This window comes from Chinchilla lanigera, unplaced genomic scaffold, assembly GCF_000276665.1.
Source record: "Chinchilla lanigera isolate Chin_1 unplaced genomic scaffold, ChiLan1.0 scaffold00051, whole genome shotgun sequence".
NCBI classification, from domain to species: Eukaryota; Metazoa; Chordata; class Mammalia; order Rodentia; family Chinchillidae; genus Chinchilla; species Chinchilla lanigera.
In genome coordinates, this window is record NW_004955452.1 from 16,534,562 (window position 1) to 16,558,124 (window position 23,563).

The 23,563-nt window shown below is 47.1% G+C and overlaps 1 protein-coding gene across 2 annotated transcripts in view; it reads right to left on the reverse strand.

The window, feature by feature from the left end:
* Positions 1-19,033, reverse strand: part of Rhbdl2 (rhomboid, veinlet-like 2 (Drosophila)) — a 46,765-nt gene extending 27,732 nt beyond the window's left edge. The window contains exon 1 of one of the 2 annotated variants that reach the window (XM_005395233.2): positions 18,576-19,033. In XM_005395233.2, coding sequence (XP_005395290.1) covers positions 18,576-18,665 — 90 coding nt within the window. In that variant the 5' untranslated portion in view covers positions 18,666-19,033. Of the gene's footprint in view, positions 1-17,252; positions 17,475-18,575 lie in introns of those variants that run through there. The other variant, XM_005395235.2, reaches the window with a different exon arrangement.
* Positions 19,034-23,563: the final 4,530 nt, after the last annotated feature.

Here is a 23,563-nt window from a genome sequence, read left to right on the forward strand (position 1 = left end):
ATGACTTCACGCTCATCCTTTTGGGTACACAAATGCCTAAGCATATGTCTCGTGCTGAGAAGGTACCTGCCCCACGTGGACAGGCCAAAGTCGTCGCTCGTTGGCCGTCTCCCTTGGCACGCACAGTGAAGGGTCTCAGTACGGAATGCTAGCAACTTAAGCTGAGCTCGCTGGTGGTGACCTGCTACATTTCACTTCTACTTCTCATCAGTCACCATCACACTCCGCTGCTCCCGCCTGTCTGTTTCCCTGGCCCTGGCCCTGGTCCTGGCCCAGGGGCCTGTCTCTGGCTCGTCCTACCCCAACACAGGTGCTCCTCCCATCCCTGATGTTCCCAGTCCTCCCACTCCTGTTTCTCCTCAGGCCCACACCTGCATTTCTGAATGCAGTCAACCACCCTGGGAGTGTCACCAATCACACTGGCCACACTGAGAGACCAGGAACTTCCCACGCTGGTGAGGCTGTGTGGGAAAGCCTGCCATGTATGAGATACAAATCAATGCCACCTTCCAGAAGGCAACAGGCAGTTTCTATAAAACACAAAATGCATATACCTTTTGACAGAACATCTTACTTCTAGAATTCCACCCAGAAAAATGTATCTGAGCAAGTACACAAAGCTAAGACCAGACATGGTGTCACATGTCTGTGATCTCAGCACTCAGGAGGCTGAGGCAGGAGGATCACCATGAGTTCAAGGCCGGCCTGAACTACATTACTTTGTCTCAAAAAAAAATAAATAAAAGGACACAAGGGGGCTGGGAATTTAGCTCAGTGGCAAAGCGCCTGCCTGGCAAGCGCAAGGTCATGAGTTCGGTTCCGGGTACCAGAGAAAAACCAAAAAAAAAAAAAGGACACAAGACTACAGTCCAAGGATGTACAGTGCAGAACTAGTTATACTAGTGAAAAACTATAAACAACCTAATGGACTTCAAAAGGGATGTCACATTTCCTGACCATTCTAATTCTTCAGTAGTTCTTCCTCATAGTGTGCTGAAATCTGCTCACCAGGACATCTGCTCCGGGCTAGGTTTCCCTCAGCAGGACCTCACGAAGCAAGTCTAATCTAAGGTCTTTAACTCTGTCTTTGCTTGGGTGTGGCCTGCACAACTCCAAGGGCTCTCTAGGTGAAAGTTGGGATGCAGTGTCAGGAAGTGCCAGAACTTTGGGAGCCCTAACTGTATAGACCAGGACTCTCAACACAAAACAAGGGGCGGTGATCACTTGATAGTCTCGCTGAGCTCTAAAAGCACCCACAGCTATCCAGTGATTTATTTGTCCTTTCTCTGTCACAGTAGCACTCGGTGAGGTTTATGCCGGACTGTGTTTTCTTACTCATTAAGCAAAGATCATGCAGGTTTCTTGGGCTTTATAAAGTGTTGGCATGATGTTATGCCATGCCTCCTACCTATTATCTGTAGCAAGTTGCTGCCGCCCACTCTGTTGAAATGCCACACACATGCAGATCCAAACAAGTGGCACAGCTGTGAAATGTTCTCTCTGCCAGTAGGGAATGGGGGTAGATCATTAGGATGTGCCTAGCCTTCTGGTTAAAAATGGCAGTGTTCCTCTCGCACATCAAGAACAAAACCCTTCCTTCATGGTGAGCAAGTGTTCTTAAGAAGAAACATGGTATCGGGGATATAGCTCAGTAGCGCAAACACCTGCCTGGCAAACGCAAGGTCCTGAGTTTGATTCCTGGTACCAAAAAAAAAAAAAAGAAGAAGAAGAAGAAGAATGAAGAGAAGGAGAAGGGGGAGGAGGGGGAGGAGAAGGAGAAACATGGAAAGATCTGACTTCTCAATCTTGCCTGGTGTAAGCATTGCAGGTGTTATGAGTCACGGAGCCGGTATGTTGGACAAAGACTAGAAGGACAGGACTGTGCTTGTTTGCCCAAAATAGTTGTCTTCCTTAAAGAAAAAATCACTAGTAAAAGAGATTCACAGCCAGGCGTGGCAGTGTGTACCTGTAGACTCCGTCAGAGAGAGAGACAGGGACACAGACAGAGAGACAGAGATTCACATAGGAGACCCCTGACATTAGCAAGAGATTTTTTCTAAGGAACTTTCAGACACCCTAATCCACTACATATCACACATAGTATCTTCCAAAATTACATTATAAATTATAGTCAGAATTTTTTTAAAGGTCATAGGTTTTACATTTATTAAAGGTAGGAAAAGAAACACACTCTTCAGAGTCAGGCTGGGCCAATTAAAAGTAGGAAAAGAATATATTCTACAGGGTGACAGCAGACCACCATGAGAGAGAGAACACAAGGGCCAAGCCAGAAATTTTTAGATGATTCCATTTCGGTCCCTGAATGATTCTGTAAGTGCAGACATAACGTTATTTATAAAGCTCATTGTTTGAGGAATTTTAACCGTACTGAATATTTAGCACCTGAAGTCTCAAAGAAGAAAAGAAAAACAATTGGGCAGCTGTGCTTCTCTTCATCTTTTGTGCAGTTCCACTCTTACTATTGAAGAGTACGCTTTCTGCACGAGCTGACACACTCATCCAAACAGCGCCCCCAGCCCTCTTGTCGCTCCGCACAGGGCTCAGTGCAGCAGGCAGCTCCCGGACCGGGCGTGTCTGGGGCAAAGGCTGCAGCACTGCGTACGCGGTCGCAGCCAGGGTGCTGCCCTCACCTGGCTCCACGGCGGGGTACTGGTGTAGCTCTATCTGTCTGGTCTCTCTAGCGCCTTTGCACTACATTCCCCAGGCAATTTACTTCATTTTATTTTATTTTAAATTTTGAGACAGGGCCTCACTAAGTGGACATTGTTGTGCTTCCTGGTACCATCTTTTACTCTCTCTGGAACTAAGACTTCTAAGCCAGCACAGCATAAAGTCATGGGAAAAGGAAGCAAAAATTTTGCTAGTGAATCATTAGGGGTAATAGTGGTGGTATTCCCACTTCCACCCCTTGATTCCTGGACCCACGAATCCTGGCTACGGGAGACACAAGGCCATATAGTGGACACTGATTCAGAGCATATACAGCCTTTTGAAAAACCTCACCCCAACCCTGCAAGCTATTGCCACCTACCTAGCTCTGTATCTGGGTCTTCAAAAGACTACTCCACATTTCTATCAATCCAACTGCTTCTCAATGGTGAGGAACAGGTAAGACCAGTGAATTTCATGAGCATAAGAGCATTGCCTCACTTCTTTGCCCCTAAAATGTGTTCCTTGGTCGGAGGCAATGTTGTGTAGAATTCCATGATAGTAGATAAGCATTCTGCAAGTCCAGGGATGGGGGTTTTGGTAGAAACATTACACGCAAGGAAGGCAGATGTAAACCCAGAATAAACATCTGTGCCGGTAAGGACAAAGCCCTGTCCTTTCGTGATGGAAGTGGTCCAATATAATCAACCAGCTACCAGCTCACAGGCTGATTACCCCAGAGAATGGTGCCATATCGGGGACTCAGCATTGGTATCTGCTGCTGGCATGTTGGGCATTCAGCAGTGGCTGTAGCCGGATCAGCCTTGGTGAGTGGGAGCCCATGCTGCTGAGCCCATGCATAGCCTCCATCCCTGCCACCATGCCCACTCTGTTCGTGAGTCTATTAGGGCAGTGACAGAGGTGGCTGAAGAAAGAGGTTGACTGCTATCTATAGAACAGGTCATCCTATTCTAGGATTCACTTGATTATCAAAGGCCTATTCTCCTGAAGTCACTTTTCCATGAGCATTTACATGGGATACAAATATTTTTACATCCCTTGCCCATATGGAGAGGTCTATTTCACTTACCTCTTCCCCAAGTATTTTTGTCACCAATTTTCCAGTCATGTTCCCTCCAAGTTCCTGATCATCTGGCCAGACCATTGGCTACAGCCCATGAATCAGTATATAGTCACTAGCTGGGCATGGTGGCGCATGCCTGTAATCCCAGCACTTGAGAGGCTGAGGCAGGAGGATCCTTGTGAGTTCAAGGCCAGCCTAGGCTACAAAGGGAGCTCAAGGCCAGCCTGAACTGAATAGCGAGACCCTGTCTCAAAAAAAAGACAAAAAAAAAAGTATGTAGTTGCACATCTGGCCATTTTTCTTCTAGCAAAATGTACTACAGGTGTATGACCTGACATTCTGCTCACTGTGATCATTTTCCTTCATCACTGTCCTTCAGGAACGTCCTGGAAAGGGGCTAGAATGCTGCAGCTGCCCACTTGTGGGTGGTGCCTGCATAACATGCAGAATTATCCATAAAACAAGCTCTAGACTTTTCCTCTGACAACTGATCATATGGTATGCCCCACGAGGCCACAGGTGCATACTGGGAAACAGAAGGAGCCATGGACATCTGGGCAATTTCTTCACGTAACTTATTTATGCCATCTGGACCTGCTCTGGCTCCATCATGTATGTACCATTTCCATTTAATGATGGACCATTGCTGTGCACATCCAACTTTATGGCTTGGTGGGTCAGATAATATCCAGCTCATGATGAGCAACTCAGGTCACATGGCAACTTGGTATTCCATGGCCAAACATTCAGTTTCCACTAAGGTCCAGTCATAGGTCAACAGCTATTTTTCTTTTTCTTTTTTCTTTTCTTTTTTTTCTTTTTTTTTGGTACTGGGAATCAAACTCATGACCTTGCGCTTGCCAGGCAGGTGCTGTACCACTGAGCTATATCTCCACCCCAAGAGCTGTTTTTCAAAGGAAAAGTAGTTGTCTCCAGATGATGGAGGAACCTTGTTCCAAAACCCTAAAGGCTTCCACTGCAACTTACCTGCCAGAGACTCCAAACAGCGTCCCTACCTGCCACCGACACTTCAAGTACCACTGGATCTGCTGGATCAGATGGCCCAGTGGCAAAGCAGCCTGCACAAGAGCCTGGACCTGTCACAGAGCCTTCTTATCCTGGGCCCCACTCAAAACTAGCAGCTTTCCAAGTCACTCAGTAAATCGACTGGAGTAAAACACCTAAGCGAGGAATGTGTTGTCTCCAAAATCCAAATAGGCCCACTAGGCATTGTGCCTCTTTTTTGGTTGTAGGAGGAGCCCAATGCAACAATTTATCTTTTACCTGAGAAGGGATATCTCTACATGTCCCACACCACTGGACTCCTAAAAATTTCACTGAAGTAGAAGGACCTTGAATTTTAGTTAGATTTATTTCCCATCCTCTGGTTCACAAATGCTTTACTAACAAATCCAACATGGTTGGTATCCAGAGTGATCAGTCCAATCATCATAATATCGTCAGTGAAGTGGACCAGTGGGAGATACCTTGAGGGAGAAAAAGGCAATCAAAATCCCTGCAAACTCAATGCCTGCCTGGCAAGTCTGAGGTCATGAGTTCAATTCCTAGTATGAAAAAAAAAAAAAAAAAATCCCTGCAAACTAAGCTGTGACACAGGGCTGGAGAGTTGATATAACTGAGGTAGGACAGGGAAGGTGTATGGCAGGCCTTGCCGGCTGAAAGCAAGTTGTCAATCTGCTCAAGCAAGGACAGCACATCTGGCACAAGAGCTGAAATCAGGGTCACCACTTGATTCAGTTTACAGTGTTGGCAGTAGTCCACCGCCATTCTCCAGGACCCATCCATCTTCTGCACAGGACAAATGGGAGAATTAAACGGAGATGTGCTGGGAACCACCACCCCTGCATCCTTCAAGTCCTCGGTAGTGGCGCTATCTCTGCAATCCCTCCAGGGACGCAATATTGATTCTGGTTGACTGTTTTACCCTACAAAGGTAACTCTGGCTTCCATTTGGCCTTTCCGACCATAACATCCCAAACACTACAGGTTACGGAACCAATGTGAAGTTCCTGCCAAGTACTAATCATACCTATCCCAATCATGCACTCTGGAACAGGGGAAATGACTACAGGATGGATTTGAGGACTTATTGGATCTACTGTGAGTCAGACCTTTGCTAAAACTCCATTGATCACCTGACTCCATAGGCCCTACTCTTACTGGAAGGCCACAGTGCCCCTGGAGTCAGCGTTAATTCAGAACCAGTGTCCAGTGGTCCCGACGTGTCTGATCATTTCCCTTCTCCCAATGTATAGTTATCCTAGCAAAAGGCCTCTTACGGTTTGTGTCTGGATGTCCTCCCAAAGCCTCATGCAGTCATGAGGCAGGCTTTTAGGGTTTATGATTGATGCATGATCCAAGGCTGGGATTATGGGTGTGAGTGCTACACCTGCCCTGGGGCGGGTAGTTTGCATATGTAAGGGAGAGAAAGAGGCTGCTTGCCTCCACTCCTCCCTTTTGCTCTTGCTGCCTTGTGCTATCTTCCGCCTCCATGAACAGTTGTCCTCTTCCATGTGCCACTCTGCCTTGGAGCCAGCCGAGTATTGACTGAAACCTCCACAAACTGTGAGCTAAATAAATCTTTCCTTCCTTAATTTTGGATGTCAGGTATTTTGTCTCAGCAACAAGAGAAAAGTAACCAAGACAAGGCCTTAGGTCCCTTTGAGGAAGGATGGCAGAAAGATTGACTGCATAAAGTTTTGGTGGTGCACCAGGGTCCTTAAGGGGATGTGGCCTCCCCATCATTCAAGGAGTTCTGAGCCTATAAACTGGCTCAAATCAGGGAACTGGCTGAGGGGCCATGAACGCCTGTTACTAGGATTTGAAGTGAGTTTCTGTTCATTTGGCCTTAAATTTTTTTTGATTATATAAACCTAATAAAAACTTTGTAGGTTTCCCTTCCCTTCTATTTTAAATATGTGTACCCACCCTTGGTGATTAAGTGCTGCCTCTTGACTTCTGCCACTCCAGGATCCAATTAAACCCATTGCCCTTAAGTTTCCCAACTCAGTAACCATGGTCCCCACTGTAAGGCCTGGCATACACAGAAGAGCAGTGGCGGGGCTCTTCAGGGATGCTGGTGCTCCCCTCATGAATCTGTTTCTTAAGGTAGAGGGTACATTTCTGGATCATCCCAGTGTGGCAGATTAGGTTTAACCTGAAATCCACTCCAGCATTCCCATTTTCCTAAGCCTCTAAATCCCCTGTTCACAGTGAACCACAGAGTATCAGGCGTCTCTAACTCATGCACAGATCTTTTGAGCCACACATCTGCCAAGCAAATAAATCACTAATACCTTGTTTTACTCCAAAATCTGCAATATTAAATTCCAATCTCTGCTTAACAGGCCCATATCAACAAACTCAGCCTGATCCAAGTGTGTGTTTTACCACCATTATGGGTATGTTTTCCCACACCCATAAAATCCATTCCTACCCTTGCTCATCAGGCCTCTGCTTATAAGAGTTAGAAAAGTCAAGAGGTTCTTTGGGAGAACAGTGGACCTCCTCATGGGTCACACCATGTACTTGTGTACTTTGGCTTCTGTGATTTGAGCCTGGTTATAGGGCTAGAGGCCAAAGTGGGTGGTGAGGGTGGGTCCTGAGGAATGTCAGCATTATCCTGCTTGGTCAACACGGGATTAGTTTCCCCAGGTGTACTAGGAGAGGCCAACACCGCAGCGGGTGGAGGTGGGGATGCCTCTGCCACTGTGGGTGGGGAAATGTCTTCCTCTGTCAAAATAATCTCAGAGTCTAGGAGCTCAACATCCTCAGCCTCATCAAGATCCTCTCAAACACCTCCAGCCCAGTTTATGGGGTCCCAGTCCTTTCCAATCAGTGTCCTCACCTTTACTTCAGAAGCTCTTCGAGGCCAAGCATTAAACTCACGCTGTAGCTCAGCCAGTCAAATGATGAGGGCCTGTGTTTGGGTTTCGGCAGCCTCAGTCTCAGCCCTCAGTCTTTAGCCCTGTGGCTAAAGGAGAGGAGATCTCTTTCAGGACACACATAGAATATTTTAAATTCCTTATGTGTGTCTGGAGCCGGGAATTTGAATCTTTGAGCTCTGTATTTGCCTTTATGAATTTGTCCTCAACTGGACGTGGTGGCGCACCCCTATAATCCCAGCACTTGGGAGGCTGAGGCAGGAGGATTGTTGTGAGTTCGAGACCAGCCTGGGCTACAAAGTCAGCTCAAGGCCAGCCTGAGCTGCATAGCGAGTTCTGTGTATTCACACCCAGGACTATCAGTATCCCCCACAGTATCAGAATTTCATTTTTACAGTTCTGTGTCTCTGGAGCCACTCTCAGAACCACAATCTGTATCTGTCAGTGCTCACTAGAGAAACAGGCTTAATGCAAGGTATATAAATACATAGGGATTCACAGGTGGGCTTACAGTGGCTGCCCTTGGAGTACAGAGCAGTTCTGCACACTGGAGAGGCGAAGGATCCAGTCAAAGCTTGAAGACCTGGAGCTCACTGGAGAGTCTTGTGTGAGTCCGTATCAGGAGGCCAAAGGCTCTGCCCTGGAAAGCTGCAATATCTGAGCTGAAAGCCAGGGGACAATGTCCAAGATGAAGGTAAGACTGGAGCTCCTCTGAGGAAACAGAAGCGAGCCTTCCTTCCTCGCTTCCCTTTTATTGCATTCAAGCAGCAAGTCGATTGGTTGGTGCCACTCACACCAGGGTGGGGCTTCTGTCTTCAGTAAACCCTCAGCCACACCCGGAACCATGCTGATTCAGTTTAACTGGGCGTTTCTTACTCAAATTGACAGTTAACTCTCACAGAGGCTGAGAGCTGAGCCTGAGCATCTGACCCCAAAGCTCTTATGTGTTCCGTCACTCTTCTGATCTCTAAGCACCGGGTGTTTTGGAAATGAACATCTTCATTTTACTTATTTGCATCCTTTCCTTCCCTCTACCCTTATATTCCTCTTCTTCTGGCTGCCACGATGAAAGCACAACAGACCCTGAGAATGCCCAAGTAAGAGTAAGCTCCAAGTGTAAGCTCTAGAAGAACCATCCCTGGGGAGATGAGGCCGGGAAGCCCCACCATGCCCGTTGCCCACAGGAGGTCCAGAGGGGAGCAAGTGCCTGGGGCCAGAGAAAGATCTGCCTCTCCAGAACCTGGAGGACTAAGTCAGGCTCACCTTCCCCTCTTCACCTGGCCGAGGAGCACACTGGTAAGGCCAGCATACTTAGGACACTTCCTCTTCCACGGAAGACACTTTTTTGGTCATAAGCCAGGACTGTTTCCAAGCTGCATTCAAACAAGTAGATTTAAATATCTGGATTTTTTTTTTTTTCCACACAACGGGCCCAACCCATTCATTGGTATCAGGGTGAGCCCACCCTTGTCGAGGCCAAGGAGCCTAGGAGGCCAGGCAGCCAGCTGTGCGTGGTGTGCAGCGGGTGCCATTCGCCGCCTGGCGGGGAGGCTTTGGGCAGTGTTGCTAGGCAACCTGGGCAGCAGGAAAGGCTGTGGCTTGGGCATCTGGGCCATAGAGATTAATAGCCTCCCTCTCCACACTGCAAACTGTTATTACACCCAGTTCCCAGGGTCCCAGCAATTTCTCTGTGGTTTTGGCTTAAAAGGATGCTTTTTTAGCTACAGAAATTAAAAACTGGCTTTTCAATATTACGGGTTTGTGATTGTAGTTTTCTTTTTGCTCCATCTCTGAGGACATACTGGGAATAAATAGGCAGAAGATTTTTTTTTAAATGCCTTTACAAACCCCCATTTCCAAAGGCTTTTCTTTTTCCTGAAGCAAAGCTTCTGTGTCTCGCCCGTACACAGACCATCATGATGCCTCACCCTTCCCAGTCTATAGAACCATGTCCACTTCTTATTTTGGTGGGTCCTCCTGCCCACCCTGTGAAGAAGACATCATAATTGTGTCCATTTTTCAGATGAACAACTAAGGCGAAAAGAGGTCCTCATGACTGCATAGCCGGTGACAGCAAAGCAGAAAGACAAATCCAGTCATCTGAGGCCAGATCCTGGGCCTCTCCACGGTGCCACGCTGACCTGCTGAGCTTCTCAACACATTGCATACACTCGGGAACCCCATTTGAATACCAGTAGCAGTAATGACAATACCTGCTGCTACAAAAGTCCCGGCATTTCAGCCTCTCTTGTACTATCCTCAACGCACTAGCGTCCCTCTGGAAGGTGATGAGCTTTGATAGGTGCTCATGTACACTAAGAAACTTAAGTCTGGAAGAAACCCCCAAATCAGGCACACAACGTAAGTAAATTGAAAGCCCTATCACTCCAGAGCACAGAGCTAAAATAGAACCCTGATCCTGAGCAGTTTCTTCCCTAATTCAAAAAATTGCTTCTGCTTGATAGCATCATTTCAGGTGCTCGAGAAGATAAAATGACCCAAGCGTGGTGGCACAGCTGGGCTGGTGGTACATGTCTGTAATCCCAGCACTCAGGAGGCTGAGGCAAGAGGATTGCCATGAGTTTGAGGCCAGCCTGGGCAACACAGTGAGTTCAAACCCAGGTTGGAATATAAGCCAAGACCCTGCCCACCCCCCAAAAAAACAGCCCAAGACAAAACAAATAAAAAATGTATGAGAGGCTGGGGAGAAGCTTCCTTAGTTTGCATAAGGTCCTGGGATTGGATTGATCCGTCTCATGGCCAAAAATTAAAATAAAATTAACTGGGCTGGAAGGGACACAGCATTTTCAAAATTCTTATGGGGATTCATGAACACAAATATGTGAAGACTTCCAGTGTGCCACGCACTGGGCAACAAGGTGAGGGGCTGGTCCTCAGGCAAGCAGGGGCAGGGCAGGGCAGGGCAGGGCAGGGCAGGAGTGGGAGCGAGGTCTTCTGACTCCTGAAACGTCAGAGCTCTTCTCATTACTCCACGTTTCCTCCTCTCCCTTCTTCCCTCTTCATTTGATGGTTCACTCAGCAAACTCTCAGCCCCTTTTCTGACTCAGGCACTAAGGTAGATGCCGGGCGCAGATGGAGGAGCAAACACACACTCCTAATTTCTTGTAGTAGAAAGACAGTAAATAAGCTCGATATTTTTATCTGATAAGTGCTGGGAACGGACAAACGGGTCAGTGTGCACATGAAGAGGGAGGCGAGACAGAAGACTTCCTCGAGAGGCCTCCTGGTGTTTAGGTATGTGCTGGAGAAGAGGAAGGGGAGAAAGGACCAGAGAGGAGAAGAGCAAGTGCAAGGGCTCTGAGGCGGAAGAGGGGTTGCTGTGTTTCAGGAATAGAGTTGGTAGGAGAAAGTGATAGAAGCTGAATTTTATAAAGAAGGCTGGACTTTGGGGAAACTATTGACCCCTCTTCCCCGCGCCCCCCAGCACACACACTCAGGGTAGAACCTAGAACTTGAATTAACGGACCTGTTTTGCAGGGCAGGCAGGGGTGAGAAGAGGTAGAGTTTAATTAGAGAAACTACTTCAGGTGAGATATCTGTAATTCACTCTGTGGAGATACACAAAAGGAATTAATGTTCGGGGGAAGGCCAGTGTGGCAGCAGGTGCCTGGAGGCACAGGAGGATCCCTTGCGCCCAGGAGCTGGAGATCAGCAGTGGCAGTGTAGGGAGACCCTATCTCAACAGAGCAAACTATTAAGGGAAAGCAGAATGGTATGAGATGTCATTCTGTCTGGGGGTTCTGTTATGTTGGCAGCTATTGCTGTATAACAAATCACTCAAAAATTTAGTGCCTTACAGCAGCCACCATTGTATTGTTGTGATCCAGTGGGTCGGGAATTTGGGTCGGATCCAGCTAAGAACCTCTGCTGTGATGTCCGGCAGGTTCCCTTTGGCTGTATTCTTGGCAGGGAGGTCTACGAGGGTTTCATTCGTGGTCTGGTGCCTGGGTGCTCTTGCATGTCCTCTCCTCTCGCCTCCGCTCCTCACCTGTCCTTTCTTTCCTTTGGGCTCCCCCACAGCATGGCAGCCTGAGGGCAGCCAACAACACTCTGGAGTGGAGTCAGGGGGTCCAGCTTCAAAGAGGCAGCGTTGAAGAGAGCCTCATCTCTTAGGGCCTGGTCTTGGACGGTCCCCAGCACTGCTTCGGCCATGTAGTGCCGGTAAAAACCAGTCACAGGCTGGCCTGGGACTGAGGAGAGAGGGACAAACCCACGTCCCCGTGGAGGAGGAGCAAGCGGCACGATCTGTCTTTAGTCTGCCACACTAGGCTTCTGGGACCCAGACACCCATAACCACTCTGGTGGTGCTGACCCACTTTTTAACCTAAATCGTAGTATCGCTGTTGGAATAATTTATAGGTTTTTATCCTCTGAACGAGGAGACTGGAGAACAGGCAGTGTGTCCCCCCACATACGCCGTGTGTTTCCAGAGTCTAAAACATACAAAGCACTCAGCGAATATGCGTCCACGGGATGCACACATCACAGAAGTATTTGTGGTTATCAAAACTTGCTGTGTGGAAGACTCCCCTAGGAGTGCTATTAAAAATACGTTCGAGCGGCTGGGGATTTAGCTCTGCGGCACAGTGCCTGCCCGGCAAGCACAAGGTTGTGAGGTCAATCCCCAGTACCAGAAAAAAAAAAAAATACATTCAATTCCAGGCCAAGACCTGAGCCCAGATCCTGACTCCATTTTCAAAGACAGGGAGTTTTTAATCTTGGCTGCCCATTAAAAGAAATATCAGTGTACCTGGGCATGGTGGTACACATCTGTAATCCCAGCACTCTGGAGTATGAGGCAGGAGGATTGTCGAAAGTTTGAGGCCAGCCTGGGCTACAAAGTGAGTTGGAGGCCAGCCTGTACTACACAGCGAGACCCTGTCTCAAAATAAGTAATTAATTAGTTAATTAATGAATCAATTTTTTAAAAAAAATCTCACTGGGCATGGTGCTGGACTCTTGTAATCCCAGCACTTGGGAAGCTGAGTGAGGCAGGAGGATCATTGGGAGTTTGAGGCCAGCTGAGCTACAAAGTGAATTCAAGACAGTCTAAACTGCATAGCAAGACCCTGTCTCAAAAAAAAAAAAAATCTCAGAGCCCAAACCCTGGCCCCAGAGGCTCTGAATTCATTGATCTGCAGTAAAACTGGACAAACAGGATGATCACGTGATTCTGAGACTAGATTCAGAACCACAGCCCTAGGAGCAAAATCAGCCAGAGGGTCTGAGGCAGGTGGTCCAGGAGAGCGTAACCAAATGTCCTTGGCTTGACCAAGAGTGTCCCGATTCTTGTACCAAAGTCCCACATCCCAAGAAATCCCTGGGCTTTTTGGAGTGTGTGTTGTGTTTTTTGTTTTGTTTTGTTTTGTTTTTTGTAAACTGAGACAGTTGATCACTTCAATGGAGTACTATTTATGAAACACTGCAGATGAAGAAGTAAAAACCTTTTTGGAAAAATACCTACAAATTTCTAACAAAAACAATGATTTTGTTGTGGGGTTTTGGGGATTTTTGTTTTGTTTTGTTTTTTGCTTTTTGTTTTTTGAGATAGGGTCTTGTTATGTAATCAAGGTGGCTTTAGAGTCACTGTGTATCACAGGCTGGCCTCAAACTCCTGGTGATCCTCCTGCCTCAGTTTCCAGAGTGCTAGAATTACAGACATGCACCACCATGCCTAGCCAAACTAGTATTTTTGAATAAGATAAATACCATGAGTCTGTAGTACAGCATGACCCTCTTTGGTTTATCTCACAATTAATCTATTTTGCTTGTTCACATTCAGGAACAGAGGATTCTCCAATTGTCCATTTGGTATGATTAATTTTTGAAACCAAAAAAGAGAAAAATGAAAAGCAAAGTTTCAAAAGACAACTTAGGGGCTGGGGAAATAGCTCAGTGGCACAAATGCCAGTGCCTGCCTGGCAAGCACAAGGTCCTGAGTTCAATTCCTAGCACCTAAAAAAAAAAAAAAACCCTTAATCAAAAGAGAACTTAAAAGGATCCAGATGAACAGACTCTGGGGCCGGGGATATAGCTCAGTGGCACAAGCGCCTGCCTAGCATGCACAAGGTCCTGAGTTCAATTCCCAGTACCAAAAAAAAATAAAAGTCAACTGATGAGCAGATTCATTTTAAGGAGCAATAGCAATGGAAGCTGAGGATCTGGAAACTGATTCCTTCAAAGTTACCATTTCCAAGATGATGGGCATATTCTATACACCTTCCCTGGGCACAGACAGAGCCAGGTATGATTCCTGGCAGCCCATCTACAACTTTGGGACCACCACTTACTTCAGAAAGCAAATGGGACTCCAAATCAGCAAGCAGAATACCCTTGAATCTGCCAGGCACAGGAGCACGGGCCTAGAATCCCAACTATGGGGAGGCTGAGGCAGGAGGATCATCACAAGTTTAAGGCCAGCCTGAGAAACTTAGCAAAACCCTGTCTCAAAATAAAAACAAGACAAGGCTGGAGATGTAGCTTACTAGTAGAGCACTTGCTTACTGCCACCCGCCACAAATAAAATACAACAAAAATTCCTTGTATTGATTCTAAATTATATAAATTTAAATAATTCACACATTTCAGTACTTTTATTAGGAGCAACAGATTAGCTGTGTGATCCAGGGTACAGCTGAGAATAAAGTACCAGTATAACAGGACAAGAATAACTCAAGCGGCTGTTTATGAACAAGCCGTCAGAATGTCCCAAAAAGAAAAGCTCATTTCCTCATACACAAGGGTGCCCCACCTGCCCTGAAAACCTTGCTCCACCCCATCACCAGCTCCTCGATCTCCCACGCACCAGTCGCCTTCCAAAATGCAAATACAACATCAAGGTTCCTTCCCAAGGTACCCAGGGGTCTCACAACACAAGCCCTGCCTATTTAGGCCCCTTCACTGTTTGCCATTTTCCTCCAACACTCAGCATTCCAGCCACACTGAGCCCCAGCAGTCCCAGCCCTCGCTGTCCACTAAGACCTTTATCGGAATATTTTCTCTCTCCAGCTTGTTCTTTCGGGGAAGGCTCAACCCGCCTCCAACCTTGCACCTCCTCTGCAAAGCCTTTCTGAGCATCTGCCATGTGCCTGGCCCTGCGCTAGGCACTGAGGACACAGTAGGGGACAGAGTGGCCCCAGCAGAATCAAATGCCCCTCTTAGTGCCCTTAGCAGCCTCTGCTCTTGTCCAGGGTTCTGCTTTGCATTGTAATTGCCTCCTCAAGGCTGAGCATCCTGAGCACAAAAGTTGGTTTTATTCATTTTTGAATCCCTAATACCCAGTAAATACATGAGTAGACATTGGTGAGCTTTATTTAAGCACAAAAGATTCTCCACGCATAACAGGTGCTGGGGACAGAACTGTGGACCACACTGGTCTCCCTGCCCTCTTAGGACTTGCAGTTGCTAAGGCAAACACTGTCTTGCCTGAAGGGATGACACACCAAGGAGTGAGTGGATTAATGAATCTGAGAAGGGCGTGCGTCTCCCTGCCCGGAGGTGCACAGGAAGGGAAAGGGACAGGAGCAGGTAGTCAGAGATGATGGTGCCCTCTCTTTGGGGATTTCGACAGAGAAATGTGAAAGGACGCAAGGAATCAGGCAAAGAGCATGGAGTTGAGGCTAACATACACGTTTTTCATTCTAGATCTATTACTTCTTAGCCACATGTCCTTAGGCAAATTGGCTAACCTGTTCCCGCTTCACTTCTTCACCTGGGAAATGGGAATAACATCATTAGAGGGTGGTGATTTCCTGAGATAATGCATTTACAAACCTTCACCCTGAGGCCCTTCAGAGTTGGATTTAGGCACCAGGAGCTCCCATCACTTGCTGTGCGTGAGTGCAAAGATTCAGAAATACACAAGCCAGGTATGGTATTGCACTAATGCCAACACTCAGGAAGCTGAAGCAAGAAGATTGCTCTGAGTTCAAGGCCAGCCTGGGTTACATAGTGAGTTTAAGGCCAGCCTGAACTGCATAGCGAGACCCTGTCTCAGAAAGAAGGAAAGGGAGAGACAGAGAGTATGAGAGCAAGAGAGAGAGGAAAGAGATAATGGAAAGAAAGAAAGAAAGAAAGAAAGAAAGAAAGAAAGAAAGAAAGAAAGAAAGAAAGAAAAGAAAGAAAGAAAGAAGAAAAGAAAAGAAAGAAAAGGAAAAGAAAAGAAAAGAAAAGGAAAGAAAAGAAAGAAAGCAAGAAAGCAAGAAAGCAAGCAAGCAAGCCAGGTGTGGTGGCGCATGCCTATAATCCCATCACTCAGGAGGCTGAGGCAGGAGGATTGTTGCAAGTTCGAGGCCAGCCTGGGCTCCATAGTGAGCTCAAGGCCAGCCTGAACTGCATAGTGAGACCCTGTCTCAAAAAAAAAAGACAAGCAAGCAAGCAAGCAAGCAAGCAGGCCAGCCACAGCCCCAGGCAGCAGCTGGAACCCACCCACTTCAGCCCATTTCCAGGCCTCTCGCTGCCTTGTCCCTTCACTGCCTCCGCCCACTGCCCAGCTCTGTGTTTGCCAGTCTGCCCAGTGCAGGGTAGGGTTATCTTATAGGTGTTTATGAGCCCAAGGGAAGGGAGGTGCCAGTTAGGGAGGGGCGTGGCAGGAAAGGGTCACGGAGAAAGGGGAGAATACAGATGTTTATCCAGGCACCATGATACGCCCAGCCGCACACCTGGTGCTTGATATTCCTTTATTCCATCATCCTTATTAAAACAACATTTTACAGATGAGGAAACTGAAGCTCAGCAAGTAAAAAGGAGACATGAAATATGAATCCAAGTCTCTCTGTGACTCCAAAATAATTTCCTACCATGCTGTCTACTGCCAGCTCATAGAAGAACATTAAATGCTTGTGGATGCAGTTGAGGGTTTTTTATTCCCAGGAGCAGAAATTGTGCAGCCCCTCCATCCCCACCCGTAGAGAAGCCAGGTACAAGCTCAAACGATGAATAAACAAATGCACACTAAGAAATGAATGGGTGCAATCCCTCAGGCCCATACCAGGAAGGAGGAAATAAATAAGCCTGGGGGAGTCGCCTTGCTAGGAGAAGCCAAGACTGTCGCTGCCGCCGTGGTCTCCAGGGCCCAGGTCTGGCTCGGTTGGAGGGAGACAAACCAACAGATACTCCTGGGAGTGTAGCTCAGAGGTAAACCAGTTGCCTAGCATGCGTGTGAAGCCCTGAGTTCCACTCCCAGCATTCTCACCCCCACAAAAAAAAAAAGAACTGGAGGCTCAGGGGTGCCAGGGAGAATGTGATGGATGAGAATGTGGGTGATTTCTCAGGGCAGGGGCAGAGACTTAAATTCCCTGCGCACCCCTCACCCGTTTCCCTGGAAGACAGTCTCTCCCTCCTGGCCCAACACACTGTGAACTTTTAAAATGAAAGTCGCAGGACACAAGGCAGCCACTCCAGTTACTCCGGAAGGGAAGGAAAGGAAGGGAGGAGAGATTCCCCAGGAGCACCCTGCCGCCCTGCCTCCCGCGCTCCAGCGCCAGCCCGGGCTTCAGTGCCAGGAGCTTCTTGCGCCTCCTCATTCTCCTGACACCCTGCCTCCATCCACCCACCCCCTGCTCGCACCTTACCTCGGGAGGCCGAAGCAAGAGAGTTCCAGGCAGAACAGGCAGGACCCCGTGTTCCAGTTGTCCTCAGCCAAACGAACACCCGCCTGGCAGGCGGTTCTTTGTCCCTCCCCAAACTAAAATCGTCCCAACAGGTTCCTAACCCACCGGGAGGAAGGAGGGTGAGGAAATTCCCTCCCAGCTGTGGTAGGGCCAGCCTGCTGGCTGAGCTGGCTCTGGGCTGGCCCTGGATGAATGAGTCCTCTGCTCCGCCTGCCTGGGTCTGTGCCAGGAGCCTGGGACAGCACCCTGCCCTCCCTCCTGAGCTGCACTCCATGCCTCCTCTAAGTTCCACCCTCCTGCTTTAGTCTGGGCCCTGCGTTCACTGCTAGCTCTCTGGGAAAGGCCTCAGCAGGGTGGGCTCTGTCCCTCTGTGTTGGGTTGCGATTTGTCTTTTTTGTGTGTCTTTTTGAGACAGGGTCTCGCTATGCAGTTCAGGCTGGCCTTGAGCTCCTTTTGTAGCCCAGGCAGGTCTTGAGTCTGCAACAATCCTCCTGCCCCAGCCTCCTGAGTGCTGGGATTACAGGTGTGCACCACCACACCAGCTTGAGTTGTGATCTGGTGTGAAGTCTGGCCTGCTACTGGACACCAGGCTAGGGTGACCTGATGACCAGCTGGCAGGGGCTCAGTCACCTCTGTGGGGTTGTGCCTTGGTTGCTGGTGAAACAGACGTGCCAGTTCCTCAAAATTCCGTGCATTTTGAGAATGACTTGCCTTACTCCAAGACCTGGCCCTGCCCTCCTTCCCCGGACAGAGGAAGGACTGCAGGAGACACTAGCCCGGATTTCAGGCAGCAGGGATCAAGCAAGACTCCCAGAGGAGGTTTCTGGAACAGCATGTAGAAGAACCAATAGGAGATAAAGGTCCATCCCAGCCAGAGGTGAATTCAACAAGGTCATGTCGGGAGCCAGCGGGCCCATCTTCTCCTTTGCAATGGAGATGCCACCCGTACCCTGGCATCCCACCTGCACTGAGTGATGTCCCAGGACTTCTCCCATTTGAAATTTGTACAGATGGTTGTGTGGCTTTTCCTCCCTCCCTGCAGCACCTCTTAGCTGCTTTGGCCCAGACCAGAGGAGGCGGCAGCACTGACTCAGGCTTGGGAGCGACAGAGGCAAGGGCCTCCCCAGGGAACCTTCCAGCCTCTCAATTCAGAAGGCCTCGACTCCAGCTCTTGATGGAGCTGAAACCAGGAGCGGCAAATCTGGGAACTGCGCAGTTCCCTGTGGACCTGCAGAGTGAGCTCTCCCACCCGTCACAGCATCTGCACAAGGTAGTTATAGTTACCTCCGTCTGCGTGTTCCCTCGCCAAAGGACACGTCCTGAGAGTATGAGCTCCTCAAGAGCCGCAGCCTTCTGTTTTATCTTCGTGTGCATGCAGCTGGGTCCAAAAGCTGACACAAAGTATGAAACGTTCAAACCCGGCAGCCTAGAATGGCTGCAGTCCCCGCGTCAGGTCTCCTTTGGGTACCAGCAGGTGTCGGGTGCACCTCTGTGGCTTCCAGCAAGCAAGCTTCTTGTCTCAAGCCTGACCCATCGGAGATGGTAACACCACAGGCGAGTCCCTGGAATTCCGCAGGGTGGTCGTTAGGAGAGCTCCGGGCCCAGGGTGTCCGGCTTCTCAGTAGGAAGCAACAGAAGCCGCTGGGCTGCTGTAGTCACTGGGTGTCTCCTTCTCCCTTCCCAAGTGTGTCTCAGACACTGAGTTCTCTCAGAGAAGTGTCAGAGGCACTGCATTCTGAGCACTCCAACAAGTTAGGCTCCCGTCGAGGTTTTGGCACTGCATAGACACGCAATTCAACCACATAATGAATTTTTTAATGTATATTTGGTGCAAGAAGTATGATATCTAACAGTTCGTAGAAAACCCAGTACAACCAGCAGAACTGAAACAAGGCTCTGGATTCAATCCTTGGCACTACAAAATAAGGTACTTCTGGATTGTAGTGCCTACAGGCACCTAGCAAAAGCAGGCCTGAACTCACAATGCCAGAGAAAGTGGCATTCAGACTAGACCTCAAATGTTTCCCACAAAGTTTCAAAACCAAGAAAAAAAAAAAATTCACCACATAAGAAGACAATCCCTCTATAAATAGAAACAATCAGCTACAAAGCCATACTCATAAGGACTAGAAAAATTAAACTGGGCATGGTAGTACATGCCTGTAATGCCAGCACTCAGGAGGCTAAGGCAGGAGGATTGCCACAAGTTTGAGACCAGCCTGGGCTACATAGTGAGTTCAAGGCCAGTCTGAATTACTGAGTGAGACTCTTTCTCAAAAAAGAGAAGAAGAGAAGGGAAGAAAAGAGCAGAGAAGAGCAGAGCAGAGCAGAGAAGAGACAAACCAGGCATGGTGGGCCATACCTGTAATTCTCAATACTTGGGAGGCTGAGGCAGGAGGACCTCCATGAGTTCAAGGCCATCCTGGGCTACATGGTGAGTCCAAGGCTAGCCTGAGCTACAAGATGAAGCCCTGCCTCAAAAAAAAAAAGACAAAATGGTTGAAAAGACACAGAGAGACAGTAAGAAAGTGCAATGTACATCTAATAAGAGCTCCAGAGGAAGATAATAAAGAGAATGGCATGGAGGCAATAATCAAAGCAATAACTGTGACTATTCCAAGCCAAGTGTGGGAGGCTGAAGCAGGAGGATGGCAAATCTGAGCTCAGCCTGGGCCACTCAGCAATTTAGTGACTTAGCAAGAACTTGTCTCAAAAATAAAAATGTAAAAAACAGGGCTCAGTACAAAGGTCCTGGATTCAATCCCCAGGCCCTGAAAAAAGGGGAAGGGCGAGGCCCTAGGTTCAAATCTCAGCACTAGGGGAATAAAATATCAAGATAAAACTAAAGTGCTGGGTGCAAACTGCGTACTGGTGGGAGAAAGATAGAGTGACATTAACATATTCCAGGTTATTTGCTCTTCTTCATGACAGTAAATAAATATATTAAATTTAATATTTGTTAAATTATACATGCATATTAACATTGATCGGTAACCATGAGCTAATCAGAATCGGAGTTTTTTTGCTATTGTTATTGTTTTGTTCTTTTGAGACAAGATCTCCGATACATAGCCCGGGCTGGCCTTGAACTTGGAACGATCCTCCCTCCTCAGCCTCCCAAGTGCTGGGATTACAGGCGTGCGCCACCACGCCTGGCGTTTTATAAGAAATACTAGTGGAAAAGGCAAGGAAAGGAAGAATAGAAGAAACCTAGAAGTAGGGAGACAAATAAAAAGTACAATCAAAGTTGGTAGAAATTAATCCAAACAGATTGGTAATAATTACAGTATAACAAAAGTAATAACAGACATCCAGAATGCCCAAAAACAGCGCTGGCCAGGACACACACTTGGTTCTCCGAAACTTCCTACTTCCTTTTGCGCATGCGCCAACTAACTCCCACTATCCTCGAGATTTAACACATCTACACATCGCTTGCCCATAGTAACTCCAGCTCTACTCCAATCTAATAAAAACCCATTCCCAAGCTCCCTCCTCCGAGGATCCTCGCCATCTCTTGCAACCTTCCCACTCCCGCAATAAAAGCTTGTTTTATTTATCTCTGTCTCTTGCGCTACCTGGTGCCAAACCTAACAATAATAATAGCTGGGCATTGGGCATATCCGTGTAATCCCAGCACTTGGAAGGCCAAGTGTCTTGGTTACTTTTCTCTCGTTGCTGAGACAAAATACCCAAAGCCCAAAATGAAGGAAGGAAAGGTTTATTTGGCTCACAGTTTGTAGAGGTTTCAGTCCATACTTGGCTCCGAGGCAGAAGACAGCAAAGCAACAAGAGCAAGGAGGAATGGCAGCCAAACAGCAACGCAGCCAGAGCAAAAAGGGAGGAATGGCGGCAAGCAGCTTCTTTCTCCCTGCCTTACTTTGTAAACAAGCTACCCCCACCTAAGGGGCGTGTAGCTCTCACATAATCTTTGCCCTCCTCTTTCACAGGCTCAGGATGTGTACAAAGTGAGCACTCTGGCTTCCTGCTAAGTTACTTAGCCAAACCTCTAGACTCCCCAAGTTGACACAATGTATCAACCATAACACCAAGGCAGGAGGATCACCACAAGTTTGAGGCCAACCTGGGCTACATGCTAAAGTCAAGGTCAGCCTGAATTACATAACAAGATTCTGTCTCTCAGAAAATCAAAATAAATAATAAAATTAAAATTCTCCTATCAAAAAAGGCTAAATAAATGCAATTAAAGATATACTCAAAAATAAGAAATGAGGGATGTTTCTAAAAAGCACGTAAAAATAAAATAAAATAAAAAATAAAAAGCACGTAAAGCCGGGTATGGTAGTGCAATCTCGGTTCTCCAGGAGGATCACAAGCTCAAACCCAGCCTGGGCAGCTTAGTGACTCAACAAAATCCTATCTCAGAATAAAAAATTTTAAAAAGCTGTGAATGCAGCTTGGTGCAAAGGCCCCAAGTCCAATCTCTAGTACCAAAAGAATACAAATTGAAATGAATAAAAAGCATATAAAACAGTGTCATCACCCAGAGTAGACTACACTGAAACATTACCAGAGATGAAGGGGATCACTACATACTGAAAAGGTTTGATTTACCAAGAATCTGTTACAAGTCTTTTGTTTTGTTGAGACAGTGTCTGGCTATGCAATTCGGGCTGGCCTTGAAATCACTTTGTAGACTGGGCTGCCCTCAAACTCCCGAGTGCTGGGATTACAGGCATGCACCACCACAACCGGCTCTATTACAATTCTAAATGCAAGACAGATAGATGGGGCTGGGGATTTACCTCAACGGCACAGCGCCTGCCTGGCAAGCATTAGGTCGTGAGTTTGATTCCTGGCATTGGAAAAAAAAAATTAAAAAAAAAACAGATAGATGATAGGGATATAGATGATAGATGGATAGATGATAGATAGGTGATAGAGCTTTCTCATTAGGATCCTACAGGCTCTGTGCTTTAGTAATTTATAATTATCCTATCCTTAAGATTTAGTGTTTTAAAGCAGGCATGATGGTGCATGCTTATAATCCCAGCACTTGGGAGGCTGAGGCAGGAGGATTGCTGCAAGTTCAAGACCAGCCTGGGCTACAAAGTGAGCTCAGGTTCAGCCTGAACTGCATAGCAAGACCCTGTCTCAAAAAAAAAAAAAAAAAAAAAATTTAGTGTTTTAATAAGTATAAGTTTACAGGTCTAAGGGAAATTTTGACAAATGTGTTATTATAGTAGAACATTTGGACATACTCTTCTCAATCATTAATAGATCAAGTAAGGATTCAAACAATTCAAATAACACAGTTAACAATCTTAAAATAATGGACTTAGGTAGAACATAATACCAAGTCTTTTAAAGACTATGTTAGCCAGATGGGGTAGTGCATGCCTGTAATCTCAGCACTCAGGAAGCTGAGCTAGGAAGATCACAGCAAGTTTGAGGCCAGGCTGGGCTCTATAGTAAGCTCAAGGCCAGCCTGTCTTGCACAGTGAGACCCTGTTTAGAAAAAAAAAGAAAAGAAAAAAGAAGGCAAACGTATATTAACATTACAAAACTGCCTTTCAGCTGGGTCCAGTGACCCATACCTGTAATCTTATCTGCTTAGGAAACTGAAACAAAGAGTCTCCCAAATTAGAAGCTGGCCGGGCAATTTAGCGAGATCCTGACAAGAGATCAAAAATGTTGGGCTGTAGCTCTGAGGTAGATTGCTTGCCTCATATATGTGAGTTTCTAGGTTTGATCCTCAGCATGGCAGCAAAAAGGAAGAAAAGAAATTGATCTGTATTTGATCACAAAGCAAATCTCAGCACATTCAGAAACATGGGATCACCACACCACATTTTCTGACCACAGCATAATTAAGTGAAATGTTACCAGCAAATAGATCTACACCTAAGCCCAGCACAGTGTCACAAACCTGTCGTCCCAGTACTCAGGCTGAGTGGAGAGGATTGCTCATGAGTCTGAGACCAGTCTAGGCAACATAGCCAGAGTCCACCTAAAAAAAGACACATTCCTATGAAATATTTAGAACAGGCTAGAGATGGAATGTAGATTAGAGGTTAACAGGGGCTAGGGAGTCAGGAGGGTGAGGGAAAGTAGGGAATTACTGACTGGTAGCTATAGTTTCTCTTTGGGGCTATGAAGTTTTGAAAATATATAGCGGTGATGAAGTTATATACGTTTTACAATTTAAAAATGCTAAAAATATAAAAATTTTAAAAATGGGTTAAGGGCTGGGGATATCCCTTAGTGGCACAGTGCCTGCCTGGCAAGTGCAAGGTCCTAAATTCAATTCC